Below are 17,500 nucleotides of genomic sequence, written 5' to 3'. Positions count from 1 at the left end.
AACGGCGAATGTCTCAGAAGAGTTGCAACCACCGTCAGGAAAAGAGTTCTATGTACGAATCATGCAAAGGGACGCATTCAAGCGAAAGGTAGCAATGATGTGTGCAAATGGTAGCACATACCACTGCCTATGATATACCAGTCATAATGCATTGGTTGTCTATATCCAATTGGTCCACCGACGGAGATCGTAGATCGACCACTCGCCTCTGTATTTACCAATTTGGTAAAATTTATATTAAATGGCCCTGTAAAGGCTAGTACTCTAGTTTTTTACTCATGTAAAATGCAGTTATTTCCCTTTGGTCGATACGTGCTACTTGGTAAACCCATGGCGGCGAACACTGCATGTCATCTGCTACTCCGCCTGTCGTCGACTTACATTGATGGATTAAGCACGTGTGACATATACTGACTTATCTCAAACATTACGTCGAAACTATAAGGCTCGCTAAAATCACAATTAGAACAGATTACGTTTTCTTGCTTAATCTATCAAAGTAATATTTCTACGTTAAAGGCTAGTCGCTCTATGTAATCTCTTGTTTATCTAATAATAATAAGAAAAAGAAGAAGAAGAAGAAGAAGAAGAAGAAGAAGAGAAGAAGAAGAAAAGAAGAAAGAAAGAAAGAAAGACAGAAAGAAAAAAGAAAAACAGAAAGAAAGTTAATTAATTAATTAAATAATTTTGTATGTTTATAAATAGTAATCAATCACAGACTATTAAAGTGCTTTTCTACAGACACTTGAAGAATACATCAGTGCACTCTCGATAGAAACATTAATTCATTGTACAAACATTTACAAAAAGCTGTTAATTTATAGTTATACATTTTTATAAGAATAAATTATTAAGGTAGACGAATCAATAAAATAAAAGCTATCATTGTCTAAATTCAGATTGCAACTTAAAATAAGCATATAACGTATTTCATTAAGCAAAACATTTATCTCAGAAACCACAGATATCTTTTTTTCCTGCTAAAAAGACAGCTGTTTCGACTCAGGGGGTATCATATTTCCGCCAGGCAGCACATTTCACAAGGAAGCAACAGCATTCTCTTTCACTTGCAAACGACACACGTGTTTCTCATTCTCGTATTTTTAGGAGACGATATAATATTATTTCATATATTCTGTATTTTAAGACCTAGCTACACATCTGATAGACTCTGGCGTATTTGTGAACCCTCAGAATATAAATAAATATAAACACTGCAAGGTTATATTTATTTTCCATACGTCTATCTCATAAAGGTTCAAGCACGCTATCCTCGAGACACACACACCAGTTACCTAGTGCTGTCTAGGACAGTGGGGATAGTACTTAGGGGTGATATTCTTCACTCTAACACTAGTCCAATAGTCCATTAAGGTTTAAGGACGTGCACACACACATCAGCTATCTGGGGCTATCTAGGATACTGGGAGGTAGTAGTTAGTGAAAAGGCTGAAAACCTTGCACCAGTTGATACCCGGATACGAACCCAGTAGCTACCAGTCTTAACCATTATACCACCAAGGCCGTAAATAATGTGGGGGGTTTTGTGGGGGTTTTCAAATACAGCAATGTCTCGGGAATTTCTTGTGATGTCACACCCCACGTCATCCATAGCGTACCCACGCTATCTTGAGGTCAAGGCGTGTCTGAACACATTCTGGGATGACTCATGGTCATCACCGTATTTGGGCACGTTTCAAACCTTTCCTTCCCTCGATGTGTACAGCTGTCAAACCCATTAAATTCTCACCACCATCGATGACGTCTCAACCTCATATGGGCATGGAATGTTCCCCCGACGTTACTGAAGCCGACGTCTGGCTGTCCTGAAGCCAGGTTCCCACGCACAGCTGTCATTAATGGAATGTTCCCTGGATGTCCGTCAGCTGCCAAAGCCATTGACCCCAAGCTATCTTGACATCCGATGGTCATTAACGACTTCCGTTTTCCTGTACATCAAACGACATCTAACAGCTGCCAAACCTATAAATCGGGCTGCCATTCTGTATCCACAGAGGTCGAGTTCCCACGCCCATCCCACAGCTGTCAAAGTCATTAACCCAGTTAGCTCAGGGTCATGACGCTTCGAGAGGTCAGCGTCCTCGTGACGTCACACCCCACGCATTGAGGTCAGTCAATCAGAAGAGGCCACGCCCTCTAGAGGTCAGCATCCCCACATGACCCGGGGTCAACGAGTACACATGCCCAACAGTTGACAAGCTCATAAATCTGGCCGACATCATGTTTTCATAGAGGTTGAGTTCACACACCCATCCCACAGCCACCAAAGTCATTAACCTAGTTAGGTCAGCGTCATGACGCTTCGAGGGGTCAGCGTCCCCGTGACATCACACCCTACGCTTCGAAATCAGTCAATCAGAAGAGGTCACGCACCCTAAAGGTCAACCAATCAGAACACGCCATGCCCAAGTCACGTGACCTAGATCATTTGCATACATGGGGCTCAATTTACGGGTCTGCTACTGTCGCCCTCATACTGGTTATCATCTGGTAGACCATAAAAACAAATGCTTTGATGCGTATGGTTTGTCAGTGTTCTAGTAAGCCATTTTAAACATGAACTGAACATTATGTCTGTTTCATAAAGCGGAATCATTATGCATTTCATTTATATACATGATTTATCAGTGAACTAAATTTGAAAACTTTCTGAAAATGTAACTTTACTATGGAATTAGCCTTTGCAAGCACATTTTTCTTACTGGCAATCTAATATTGAAGATTGTTCAGCGAAGCGCAATATCCATTGTTCTACAGGGACACAACATTTGGTGGCTACCAACTTTTCTTCCTAAAAATATCCCTTATGTCCCCATATTTGCAATCAACTGCAACTGATCAACTTTCTTCATCATTAAATAGAACATTTTCTGTGTCACAGCCACATAATGATGTTGTATTGCTTATTCCTTAGCTGGTCATATATATACTACCGACAAAAAATAAGGGAACGACTGATGTGAATATAACTATCGTTGACATGCACTGTTACAATACAGTGGTTTTGCATCTGAACGCTTCATCTGATCAAAATGAAATTTCACATCATGCATGAACAGCATGTGATGCACGTGCACACAGAAGATCACGTGTATGTGCATATCGTGGAACTAACAATCACCGATGCAAGTGAGGTAATCACATGCGTGAAAATGGTCCCAAGACAATACCTTAATGAAGAGACGAAATGGCGAATTGTCGGTACGATAGAGGGAGGTACGTCAATATGCCAAGTTGCCCGAATGTTTGATAAATCAAAAAGTGTAATTTCTAGATTGTGGGATATGTACCGTCAAACTGGCGGGGTTGCAACGAGACCTGGGCGTGGCAGGCCTAAAAGACGACACTTCGACAAAATCGTACAACATTAATTGCTCTACGCAATAGATTCAAATCAGCTGCTGCTATCAACAGTGAATTCCGTACAATAACAGGAAGGCGAATGTCAACATCAACATGTCAACATGTCAAGAACAGACTCTACAAAGCCCGCCTGAAAGCGAGGCGTCCTCTGAAGGGTGTGACCCTAACAGCTCACCATAGGCGGCAACGATTACGGTGGGCTAGGCAACACCAGGGATGGACTGTGCGACAATGGCGTTACACCATGTTTACAGACGAATCGAGGTTCTGCTTCAGATTCACAGATGGCAGAAAACGTTGTTGGCGACGTAGCGGCGAGAGATATGCCCGGGCTACAATTCTAGACCATGATCGTTATGGGGGTGGTAGTGTCATGGTGTGGAGAGGGATCACACATGACAGGCGAACAGACTTGATTATTGTTAATGGAAATTTGACTGGCCAGAGATATCTGGACCAAATTTTGCGTCCTGTCGTTGTTCCAGTGGCGAGAAATATTGGCAGACATTTTGAATTTCAAGACGACAATGGCAGACCACATCGCGCTCGGATAGTCACCGATTACCTACGACAACAAGGCATACCGACAATCGACTGGCCCGCTAAGTCCCCCGATATGTCCCCTATAGAGCACCTGTGGGACGTTCTCGGGCGGAGAGTGTACTCCAGGGACCCAGCACCCGCCAACGTGGCCCAGTTTGCGGTAGCCCTTCAGAATGAATGGCGGGCAATACCCAGGGCAACCATACGTACATTAATCAACAGTATGCCATCAAGGTGTCGAGCATGCATCGCTCAAAATGATTGATGTAAATCAGTTAAGACTGGCATATACTGTTTCCGTATATGAGGAGATATAATAATATTTCATTCGCTCCAAGTATAATATACGGCAAAGCCTATACAAAGTGTACAGTCAAATGTCTTGGTATCAGTCTGAACGACACGACGATGCTGTGTCTCAATGTTGAACAGGACAATACAAGTACATATTACAAAATATGGCAGTTGTGAAGTCAGTATATTCAAACACGAATTAGGCTGACATCAGAATTGTGCTACATGCAAAGTGTACTTCAGGGAAGTGAACACAACACATTGTAATAAGCAGTGATGTTATCGTATTGCTTCTGTGTTATAGTAATATGAGTATAGTTAGAGTAAAGAAGATACTTGTATGTCTCCTCACATGCAACAAAATAACATATTTAGTCATACCTGGTATAAACCAGCTATGTATGACCAGCTAAAGGGTCATTCCGTGTCAAATCACCGAATGGTTTTAACACCACCCCCTCAGATTTTTTTGACATTTGGTTTCTAGAGAGATTTGGGCTTAAAAAAAGCTTAATTTTCACATATGAGCTCAATTGGATTAGCGGTTTGGGTGCTACGTCCAGCCCAAACGTCCATAGATAGGTAACCACTGGTCCAATATTGATGCAAATGGCATCTCTGGAATTTTTTTTATGTAAATGTAAGTTAAAGTGTGATGAACTTTTGACCTTCACTTTGACCTTGAATTTGACCTTGTTCCCCACGTGACCTTGCAATGAAAATTGGTCAAAATTATAGCCCAACATGTTTTCTACAAAATATAACAGAACTAGAGGTGTAATATTCCTCTTAGTCTACAAAAGTAAATTGAAAAAACGTTTTCCATTCAATTTAACTTCAATTTAGTTAATACTACTTACTCCGTTAAGTATAATTCCTACTAACTAGGAGTAGACATTGAATGTTCCTGACCATATTCAACAATAATTACATTTGGAAATTAAAACACTTTCAGCCATGCCCATATTGACGATTTATGGCAAATTTGTTAATATAGCAAATATTGGAACGTTCTAAGTATATACACCAAACCTATATTTCATTGTTGAGGAGAAATATGACACATCAATGGATGATGACAAGAGATTGTGCATCAGTTCAGGGCCCCGTTCCACGAAGCGATCTTAGCCCTACTATTGTCGTAAATACCTACCATCGAGACCTTAAATATTTTCTATGATTGTCAGCCCGTTGCACGACGCGGCGTAGCTTACTATCGTCGTAAATTACAGTGAAAATTTACAATTGGTACGAGGCAGTTGTAAGCCACTGGCGTAGCTGTTAAATGGCAGTTAGATGATGATTTGATAATTTTCTAAGAAGGATACTAACTCTTTGTGTAAAAATGGATCTAATATATACCAAATACCTTTTATGAAACTGATCGATGAAAAACAGTCTAGGTCTAACGACCTTTACACAAAAATAAGGGAGATAACTCTCATGTCTTATGCATTCGGCAATTATCGCTTACCGAATAAATTGACAAAATTACTTCATGCTTGTCCCATACCAATGAATACATCCAACATGTTACGAAAAGTCGGTAAACAATTTATTATTTAACTAATTCGCACTTCTTTGCAAAGAATCTATTAATAATTAAAGGGGCACTTACGACTAACGTAATGTTGCTTTGTGGAACGGCTGTAAAGTTTACGGTGCCAGTTGTAAAACTCACCTTAAATCACTACAATTAACCTTAGCTACAATTCGTTCGTGGAACGGGGCCCAGATGTCCATACTGTAGTAGTCAGTCTGCATTATCGATAGCGGGGTGGATTTCCAACACTTGGCTTACTATATAGACTACATGTATCAAGTCTATCTATGACAGGACACAAACAAACTTGAAAATGTCTGAATTAATTACAGTACACCAAGGATTGATTTATTGTATAAGTTACAATCTAAAGTATCAGAAGTGTTTTAGAATAATATATGTACACTTACTTACGGAAGCAGCCTCAGAAAGTCGTGAATTTGAAATAAAAACACCCCAGAACATTCCCCATTATTTTAACTTGATGAACATGTGGTTGTTATGGGTGTTAAATTAATGTCACTTCATATGTACTAAAGCATAGAACAGTATCTATGGACTAGGTTTCCATAGAATTAATGTATTCATAATAACACTGATCAGTTAGGGGCTTTCGTAATTGTGGTATATATCATCTATAGTTGACGTTTGGGGTATATACTTGGAACATTCCAATATTTGCAATATTGACACATTTGACATAAATCGTCAATATGGGCATGGCTTCTACAAAATTCTGAGACAATCAACTGTTTTAAGTTCCATTAATTATTGATCAATATGGTCAGTAGTATGGGTGCGCCAAATTTCAAGAACATAGTCAGTAGGATTTATCCTTAGGGGTATTAACTAAATTGAAGTTAAATTGCATGGAGAAGGATTTTGTATTTGCTTTTGTGGACTACAAAGGAAAATTATACCTCTAGTTCTGTTATATTGTGTAGCAAACATGTTGGGCTATAATACTGACCAATTTTCATTTCAAGGTCACGAGGGCAACAAGGACAAATTCAAGGTCAAAGTGAAGGTCAAAAGGTTATGACACTTTAACTTACAATTCCCATTCAAGACATGTTATTCCCATCAAGATTGGACCAGTGGTTATTTATTTAAAGATGTTCAAATATAGGCGCCCACGCCCAATTTTGGTGATTTTTGCCAGAATGGGCGGGCTGTAGCACCCAAACCGCTGGTCCGATTGAGCTCATCTTTGAAAATTAAGGTTTTTCAGCCCAGACTACCCCAGAAAATTCTAGACAAATCTGATGGGGTGAGGTTTAAAATTCCTCTTTTTTGGAGTGATTTGACACGGAATGACCCTAAAGCGTATGTAGCACTGTAATATGATTTCTGTATCCTGCCTATAAATGGCTACAACATTTCTGGGGACATGGGAAACACTAAGCATACTGCATAATAATGAAGAAAGTTGAACACATTATTGGGCCCTGTTCAGTAACGCTGACTATGCATTGTTAAACACTATTCAATGAGACATCGGCTATAAGAAGAGTGTCTTTGCAAAGAAATGGACACCTGCTGAAGACGTATGCACTGATACCTACCAGCTGACATAACGATAAACACCATGTCCATCAATGAGGATTCCACCTTGTTTAATTTCGAGAAAGCACTTAATGGTAGGGCTTACCAAAACTGATGAAACAGACGATATGCACTAAATAGTCCAAAATCGCTGATCATCCTGGTGTGCACCAGGCGACCCTTTTTATATATACATGTAGTTCAAAGTGCTAATGTCTTGACATTGGACAACCTTGCACAGCAGCATGCGGGTGTATCCAAGGGATGCACCAGATTATTTTGTTGCATATTGCAACACACATTATGTCAGTTGAGGTAAAGTATGTTTTGTTCAACATCACTGGAGTACATTGATTTCAAATCATTGGCTATTGGATGTCAAACATTTAGTAATTTTAAAATATAGTCTTAATTAATTAATTCATTCATTCATTCTTTCAAACATACACTCACTCATTCACTCACTAATTCATAAATTCGTGTATTTATTCAGGCTATAATGGCTGGATATATATTGTATAATTACAACAACGCTTTTTTACATGGGAATCATTTATCATATGTGGGTATTTTGAACTATTATTTTATACAATTATTTACAATTCGCAGTTATATTTTATTTTAATATTTTTAAAGCATGCTAACTAAACTTAGCAACAATCTAAAACTAACATTTGACATAAAATTATGTTTTTCTGTCATGTTACAAATATTTTTAGATTTTCATACCATAATTACTGTCCTTTTAGTCACCCATTAGTCAACAGAATGTCTGGCAGTATTAGAAACAGATTTAATGAACTCATTGAGCTCACAAACATCTATTTTCACACCAAAATGATATTTCTAAGTGTTGTAGTTCTGAAAACATAAAGTGTTGATGATGACTTGCAGCCATTTTGAAAACAACGGACGCCATTTTGTCTGCACCAACTTTAGAAAATGTCATCTTATATTTTTGTGAACTCCATACCCCAGAGATTAATTTCAGCCACAGTGACAAATGTTATACTTCTGACCCCGGTTACTCAAACACTAAGGCTCTTTTTCAGTCTCTGCTACAGGACTATATTGACTTACCTAGGTGTACTTGGCATAATTGTAGAAGGTTCAACACTAGCAATAGTTCTGCGGCGAATTGAAGACCTCCTATAATATAAACATACAATCTATAACACTCAGTCCATAAATGTGTGTATGTGTGTGTGCGCGTGCGTGTGTGTTTATGTGTGAGTGTATATGTATCTCTGTGTGTGTAACTGTACACGGTTCAACACTAGCATTACTTGTGTGGCGAGTTGAAGACCTGTCAACAAATATAAACATACAATCTGTCATGATCACTTCGTGTGTGTCTGCGAGCGTGCGTGCGTGTGTGTGTTTGTAGGTGTGCGTGTAGATGTGTGTGTGTGCGTTTGTGCGTATGTGTATGTGTGTATGTGTATGTGTGTGTGCCAGTGTCTCTCTCTGTGTGTAGGTGTGTGCATATATCTGTATGTGTGTGTGTGTGTGTGTGTTTGTATACGTGTGTGTGTGTGTGCCAATGTGTATGTCTGTGTGTGTTTCCGTGTGTGCGTGTGTGTGTGTGTGTATGTGTGTGTCTACGTGTGTGCCTGTGTGTTTGTATGTGTATGTGTGTGTCCATGTGTGTGTCTGTACGTGTGTGTTAGAGAGATTGTCTGTGTATCTGTGAGCGTGCTTGTGTGTGTGTCTGTGAGAGTGCTTGTGTGTGTGTGCGTGTTTGAGTTTGTTTTTGTGCGTGCATGTGTGTGTGTGTGTGTGTGTGAATGTGTGTTTTCGTGTGTGTGTTTGTGTGTAGATAGAGATATATATATATGTGTGTGTGTGTGTGTGTGTGTGTGTGTGTATTTGTGTGTGTTTCTATGTGTGCATATGTGTATATCGTTGTGGGTATATGTGTATGTGTTGGTGTGTGTGTGTGCATGATTGTGTATTTGTCAGTGTGTGTCCCTGTGTGTATGTTTGCGTGTATATGTGTACATGTCTATTAGTGTATGATTGTATGTGTGTGTATGTGTTTCTATGCAATGTGTGTGTATATATGTGTGTGTATCTGAGTGTGTGTGTCTGTGTGTATATATGTGTATGTGTGTATGTGTGTGTATCCGTGTGTTTGTTTGCCCTTGTGTGTGAGTGTGTGTGTGTGTGTGTGTGTGTGTGTCTGTCTTTGTGTTTGTATATGTGTATGTGAGTGTCTATATGTGTCTCTGTATGTGTCTGTGTGTGTGAGTGTGTTTGTATATCTGTCTGAGCGTGCTTGTGTATGTGTCTCTGTGTGTGTTCGTGTGTATGAGTATATGTGTGTATGTGTATGTGTGTCTGTGTCCGTGTGGTTGGGTGTATGTGTCAATGTGTGTGTGTATATGTGTTTGTGTCTTTGTGTGTGACTGTCTGTATGTGTGTTCCTCTGTGTGTGTGTGTGTGTGTGTGTGTGTGTGTGTGTGTGTGTGTGTGTGTGTGTGTGTGCGTGTGTGTGTCTTTAGATGCACAAGATCGAATGCAATTTTTGGTGGTTTGATAGACCAAGGTGGCAAAATAAAATATGAAGGCTTTCCCAAAATGTCTGTTAAATCAATGTTGGAAAATGATAATACTTCTTTTTAACACACAAGATGATTTCTTACTCTGTCTGGCAGCTTTTCAAGCCTTTGCCCGAGCGATACAATAAGTATTCAGGTTATCTCCGGTTGGTTCGCGTTTGAACCTCTCGAGGGTTCTGTTTAGCTGTTTCATTGCATCTTTGCAAGTCTCATTGAACCATGGTTTACTGAAACGGTTCAGTACTGCCGAAGTCTTAGGAATAGTTTCCTCTGCAATATCTTTCAAGATGGAGGTGAAAAAACACATGGGATCATCGGCACCAGTAGTGGCGAACACCCAGACATTATCTCCCCCTTTGAGGTCGCGTCGTTACTATACACCCTAAGAGTCTCGCTTTAAACAGCTGTTTGGTAGTGTGATTAGAAGCCACTGGTCGTATAAGATTACTTTGTCCACCTCTGTACGAACAGGAAAAGTGGTCATATTTTTTTCAGACGATGATGCATTGCACAAAGAATGTCTGGACTGCATAACGGATCTAGTATTTGACCAAATACAACAACAACAACAACAAAAAACTGAGTAAATCGCTGGAAAACGAGACGTTTGTATGTAATTGCCAAAAACCTATCCATTCTCGGTGTGTGGATTTTAAAAAATAATAATTATTGAAATATTATTTGAATGAAATCTAGTTGAAATATTATATTTTCTTCCTTTTATGTATGCTTTGTGGACATTTGTTTATTTGTGTGTTTTGTTCACTGCTTTTTGGTGAGGGGGAGGGTTTTGGTGGGTTCGTAATACCCCCATGGCATTGATCATGTTTGTTGTCGATTATTAAAATATTGATTTATTTATTTATTTATTTATTTTTAATCAATAATTTCACAGATTCACTAAAAAAAAAATGTTTTAGAAACAACACTTTTTTAATTTTATATACAGGGCCAGCAGAGTGTATTTGAAAGTGGAGATGGGGTGGGGATACTAGTAGTGTGCTGTCTGTTGTGGTGTGTGTGTGTGTGAGAGAGAGAGAGAGAGAGAGAGAGAGAGAGAGAGAGAGAGAGAGAGAGAGAGAGAGAGAGAGAGAGAGAGAGAGAGAGAGAGAGAGAGAGAGAGAATATACATGTATTTGAGGGCTCGAACCTGTTGGTGGGGGTTCGGAGATATGCTCACCCAGAATAAGTTTAAATATCAGATGTTAACATAGGGACTATGGCATCTCCAGACTTTTGAGCACAGTAACAAGAAGAAGAAAAAGGAGACCATAGCCCTATCGGCCCTCACCTCTTCCACAGCCCCTAATACACAATTTGAAGAAGAAAATAATTGTTCGAGACATGCAAATAGCATACATACAATATAGACAGACTAGTGAGATGTGGTGTGCCCATTAAGGTGTAAACAAAATTGTTTCTTGAAACCGACCCTACCTAAAAAAAAAAAAGGTTTACCCTGATTATTTTTCCTTTTTTTTTCCTTTTTTTTTAAAGTTAAAAAGAGTGCAAATGTAGTTTTTAAAAATGTTTTTAGACTGGCCCTACCTAATATTTTTTAGTCATTTTCCCAGGAATATTTTTAGGTGCAAGGCAGAATAAAATTTTATTTTCTTCATTTGTTAAACTATATTTGATTATTCCTTTGTTAATCTGTCTATAGGGGGCCTACTAGTTGGGTATCTCTTTTGTAAGATGTAATATGTATGTAGGATGCATTTTCTTTTTATACTAAGCATATCTGAAATTACTGACAAAAAATACTACCAAAGGATGCTGCGATGGTGGTGTAAACAAATAACTCCAATGAAAGTGAAAATGCTGAAATTACAATAATTGGTAGGAGTAGCCTGTGTGGTAGCCATGGGTTTACCTTCTCAGTGAGTCAGTATCTATGCCAAGTGTCAAAGCCATGGGTCAATTATGAAGGCTGTTTTTCTGAAACACAGATGTTTAACACCAAATTTAAAATATGCTGAGATATTGTAATAAAAATATTAATTTCTTTTCATTATTGGTTATTCTAAAGAGACTGCTTGTTTTGCAGTGTGAGATTTGATTAAATACTTGAGGCATAACAGAACAAATTGTTTTGTTTTTGCTGCTGACCCAAAAACAAACTGACCACAACAAAATACTTTCCAAATTATAATCTAGAATTTATTTACATAAATATCCTGAAACTGGAAATTTTAATATTTGTTAAAAAAATAAAAGTTGATTTGGTTGTTGTTTTTGTTTTGTTTTGTTTCGTTTTTTGTTTGTTTGGGGTTGTTTTTTTTGTTTTTCTTTTGGGGGGGGGGGTTCTTCTTTTATTTTTGCCTAACTAGACTATTTTGGACAAATGTAGCAAAATCCCAACATTTTATTCTCCAGCGATTATTAAGCTGTATAACAGTTTATAATACTTTTACTTTTTGAGGGAGTATGTTGATAAATTCTAGCATGGCACTGAAAAAAGCCACACTGTTTGACTGAAAATGTAAATACCAGATAGTTATTGTTTATGTACTTATCAAATACATGTACATGCTAAGCAAGTAACTCTGATCATACATTGAACATGAAGCAAGCCATGTGTGAATACTGCATGTAATGCATCACTTGAAATTAATGTAATTAGTGTTACGTTAATTGGTGTTGTACCTATATTCACTTTAAACTATTAGTAAACCATAAGTGTACTTTTATTTATAGTCATAATTATTTCTTGCTGCATCTGGTTTTAGAAATCCACATTTGTAAAATAGCAATGAATTGGAAATGAAAAATCCATATCATCATCACCGATACCAGCCAAATGTTCATACATATTGCTGATCAGGACCGAACGTAGTGTAGATGTCTTTGGAGATTGCTTTGTGTCATTGTCTGTCTTAGGGAGACTAGTGCCCGACCTAGTTGGTGGACGTTTAAAATCAAATGACACTTGGGTTTCAATTTCCTTTTGCTGTGGTTTGCGCATTCTCAATATCGGACAGTTTCTTGTACTTGGCTTCATCACAATGCCAGGTTAGGTCTGTGTTCACTGCAACACTTTTAGTGGCGACTTTGGCAGCAGCTTCAGCTGCATATCGCTTGTCAGCCACTGTCGGTGATGCGGTTTCCACCAACCTTCTGGCATCCACGAAAGATAGTTCATTCTGTACCTTTACCTGTTGAACTCGTTTTTTCAGTTCCACCGCAGACACTATCGCCAGGATGCACAGTGGTTGCCCTTGCAGTTGAGAAACAGTACATCGTTCTTACATGTCTTGCTGTCGTGATCAAAAAGACCACAGCGAGCACATGTAAGTTTTCCACAACATGTGTTCTGACCCTGGCCAAACCTCTGGTATTTGAAACAACACAAGGGGTTTGGAATAAATGGTTCAACAGGAATATTCAGGTAACCGGTAACAGATTGAGTAAGGGTAGAGACGTTAAAAGTGAGGATACACCCTGACAACTTAAATTTTGACAGTGGAATTCGCCTCGTGATTATATTTAGCACAGAGATTTCGGAAATGAAAAAAACTAAATTATGATTCTAAATTGTTCGAGATAAACAAGATCATAATAATAATAAAGGCATTATTAATATCCAAGCTTAACCATTTATTTTTATCTGTACCAAACCCGACAGAATCTTTTCAAAAAGAATTACAGAAAATATTGTTCCAGTTGCTATGGAATAATAAACCAGACAAGTGAATAACAATATGTAAACCTATTAAAGGGGGTGGTCTGGGAATGATAGATATTTTTAAGTGTGTAAAAGCTTTGAAAATAACTTGGATATGTAAATTGGAAAATAAAGATTCAAGATGGAAATCTCTTTTAAACGCAAGTTTTCACGAAGTTCGTAAAATTGCTCTATTTGGTGATAATTACCTCAAAATATGTTTATGAAATATAAATAATACCGTAATTTTTGGAAGGATTGTATCCTAGCTTTCTATGATTTTTCAACATCAATTAAGTATTTATGTTTTTTAAAGATTGTTTTATTTGAACCAATATTCTACAACTGCCATATAAAAAAAGAAAAAAAAAGTAAAATGTTACAACTAAGTTTATAATAATCTAAAAAAATGGTTATTTTGAACTACCTTTATATATTGGACAAAAGCGTAATATATTTTAAAGTATAACGTAATTCCATTTTATATTGTCTATAAATCAAATTTCTTTACGTAAATATAAAAAGGTGATAAAACCGTTTTGAAAACGGATAATCAGGAAGACATGTCATAAGTATATATTTAATTCATGTGTGTCTGTGAGTGTGTCTGCGTGTGTCTGCGTGTTATGTGTATGTATATGTGTGTGAGTGTATATTTGTGTGTGTGTCTATCTGTGTGTATATGTGTCTCTGTGTGTATGTGTGTGTGTCTGGGTGTGACTATGTGAGTGTATATGTGTATATGTGTATGTGCCAGTGTGCGAGTGTCGGTCTGTGTGTCTGTATGTGTATGTATATGTGTGTGAGTGTATATATGTGTGTGTGTGTCTATGTGTATGTGTCTCTGTATGTGAGTGTATATGTGTGTGTATATATGTGTGTGAGTGTGTGTGTGTATGCGGGTGTGTGTGAGTGTATATGTGTGTATATATTTGTGTGTGTATGTGAGTCTGTGTGCGAGTGTATGTGTGTGTGAAAGTGTATATATATATGTGTGTGTGTGTGTGTGTGTGTGTTAGAATGTATATGTGCGTCATTATGTGTCAGTATATATGTGTTTGTCAATGCATATGTGTGTGAGTGTTGTTGTATGTGTGCGTGTCTGTGTGTGTATCTATCTGTGTGTGGGTGTATGTGTGTGTGTGTATATATATATATATATATATATATATATATGTGTGTGTGTGTGTGTGTGTGTGTGTGTGTGTGTGTGTGTGTGCGGGGTCGCATAAGGGTAGACGGAGTGGGGGTAGCCATTGCCCGGTTAACTCTATCATTCTGCATGCAAAATTAATTATAATCCATACATAGTGATTGGTTTGCCACCCTATATAGTTGTTTGACAGCAATGCTAATATCAATAAATGTTGTTATGCAGATTCCAGCACTTCCCCCTCCCTACATATATGGGAGTGCATATGCCTCTGAGTGTGTTTAAATGTGTATGTATGTATGTATGTATGTATGTATGTATGCGGGTGTGTGTGAGTGTATATGTGTGTATATATTTGTGTGTGTATGTGAGTCTGTGTGCGAGTGTATGTGTGTGTGAAAGTGTATATATATATATGTGTGTGTGTGTGTGTGTTAGAATGTATATGTGCGTCATTATGTGTCAGTATATATGTGTTTGTCAATGCATATGTGTGTGAGTGTTGTTGTATGTGTGCGTGTCTGTGTGTGTATCTATCTGTGTGTGGGTGTATGTGTGTCTGTATATATATATATATATATATATATATATATGTGTGTGTGTGTGTGTGTGTGTGTGTGTGTGTGTGCGGGGTCGCATAAGGGTAGACGGAGTGGGGGTAGCCATTGCCCGGTTAACTCTATCATTCTGCATGCAAAATTAATTATAATCCATACATAGTGATTGGTTTGCCACCCTATATAGTTGTTTGACAGCAATGCTAATATCAATAAATGTTGTTATGCAGATTCCAGCACTTCCCCCTCCCTACATATATGGGAGTGCATATGCCTCTGAGTGTGTTTAAATGTGTATGTATGTATGTATGTATGTATGTATGTATGTATGTATGTATATAAGTATGTATGTATGTATGTATGTATATAAGTATGTATGTATCTATGTATGTGACTTACTTTGATGTACTTGTATCCATTAATGTGTTGAATGGGTTGTCTTCTGATATCTCATTTGACTCAATTAATGTCGTTTCTGGTTCCTGACCACCCATTGGCGTAACTGTCGTAGGGTCAACACTAGCATTGCTTGTGCGGCGAATTGAAGACCTGCTAATAAATATAAACATGCAATATGTCACGATCCAGTAGCTAAAAGGACCAAAAACCATAAACCACAAATACATATCTACATTACACTCCACATATATCCACCCCACATATACCTTACATCCACCACAGTGTAAGGCCTTCGATTGCTACACTTCGCAGACCATACATGAAAGGATGGTTACATATCCGTTTATACAGATAGATCACGGGATAAAAAAGTTTTGGCTTTACCTACATTTGTTTTTTCTTAATCTGATACAATTTCCCTGAGATTGTCAGATGGCATTAAAGCCAATGGAAAAAACTTTAATTGTCTTGTTTGGAATTATCCTTATAGTCCATTGGTAAATGTCAAAAAAATAAACCTTGTCATAATTTTCTATCTAATTTTGGCATATGCATTTAAATTCATCTAAATAGTATCGAGGGTATGAAAAATCATGTTGCCAGTTGTTCTATTTCATCCTGAAGTGATTTTGGAGCAAAGGTATGATACCAAAATGGTTCGGAAAATGTATTCAAATGCATTACGTACTGAAAAGGCGAGACATAGACCTGTATTACTTTTCCGATGGTGATGGTGTCAACTTTTGTGTTAAAGTTATGCGTTTTGTCCATTTTCTCACAAACCGTAAGTCCTATCTCATGGAAACTTGGTTTACAGATGTACCTGTGGATTTCCATTACAGTGCACTGAAATACATCATGGTAGGCGAGACATTTAATTTCATGGAATTATTTGTAGTTTCGGTAGTGTGTGCCCTCAGAGGCTTCCCTAGATAACACTGACAACAAAGTGGACCCGTCAGATAGCAAAAGGGAGTTTCCATGGAACAGCCCTTGGTGAGCATCAGCGTTGGGACCACGGCGAAACAGTGGTGGATCCGGTGCATTTCAGTCAGTCCGACTTCTGCAGGCTTACACAATGTCCCACCAACTATTATCACATGGTTTTGTGTACGATTGAGGGTAATACAAAGACCAAAATGAGTCCACACTACACCAGTTACAAGATGGGATTGTATGGTGACATTTACAGCAAATCACATACCAATGACATTGGGTGGATGGTGGCACGTTTCTTTAACAGGTTTAGTGTTCATGAACGTAACCCAAAAACTCCACCAATAGAGTAAGGTGAACCAGATGAATTCCTAGCAGACAGGGTGGTTGGAGAACAGCCTACAATTCTCTGGCATATATCCCATTGCCTGTAGATGTCCCAACTGTAGTAGACCAGGCCTTTGGGCTTCCCATCATCAACGCTGCAGCCCATGAATGGACCACTTTAGTCACAGCACTGGATCGACTGTGAAGAGTGAATTGTCTTGTAATTGGACCAGATGCCAAACTGGTGGTAACCATGGATATCGACATGTACAAGAGGACACTAAACCTTCAATATCGTGGAAGGAAGCAGACTTGTACAGCAGTGTACAGATTATCAATGGCGACCATTACGACAGGGCTCTTCAAGCTCATGAAGTAACACTGCAAGCAATGTTCGACTTCTGGCTGGGTGCATTCCTGGAGGATCACCAGCCGCAAAGGAGTTAACTGATGCTTGCACGGCCAACCAGAATTTTCACACAGCAGACCAGACACTTTTAGTGAAGCTGGAGTCTCTGAACATCGAGAAGCATCTATTAGAGTATGATGTGATTCATGCCAAACATCTTGTGTACAAGTGGACACGCATGTAAA

General features: G+C 38.3%; 1 protein-coding gene across 1 annotated transcript in view; it reads right to left on the bottom strand.

Annotated features, from left to right (window-relative positions):
• LOC121383880 (mucin-17-like) overlaps positions 1–17,500 on the bottom strand; it is a 209,380-nt gene that overhangs the window by 101,219 nt on the left and 90,661 nt on the right. Inside the window, exons 33-34 of the mRNA XM_041513976.1 lie at positions 15,644–15,796; positions 8,390–8,458 (exon numbers count right to left, since the gene is read on the bottom strand). Coding sequence (XP_041369910.1) covers positions 8,390–8,458; positions 15,644–15,796 — 222 coding nt within the window. The remainder of the gene's footprint in view (positions 1–8,389; positions 8,459–15,643; positions 15,797–17,500) is intronic.

Source organism: Gigantopelta aegis, chromosome 10, assembly GCF_016097555.1.
Source record: "Gigantopelta aegis isolate Gae_Host chromosome 10, Gae_host_genome, whole genome shotgun sequence".
Lineage (NCBI taxonomy): Eukaryota > Metazoa > Mollusca > Gastropoda > Neomphalida > Peltospiridae > Gigantopelta > Gigantopelta aegis.
This window is presented reverse-complemented; position numbering and strand designations above follow the sequence as displayed.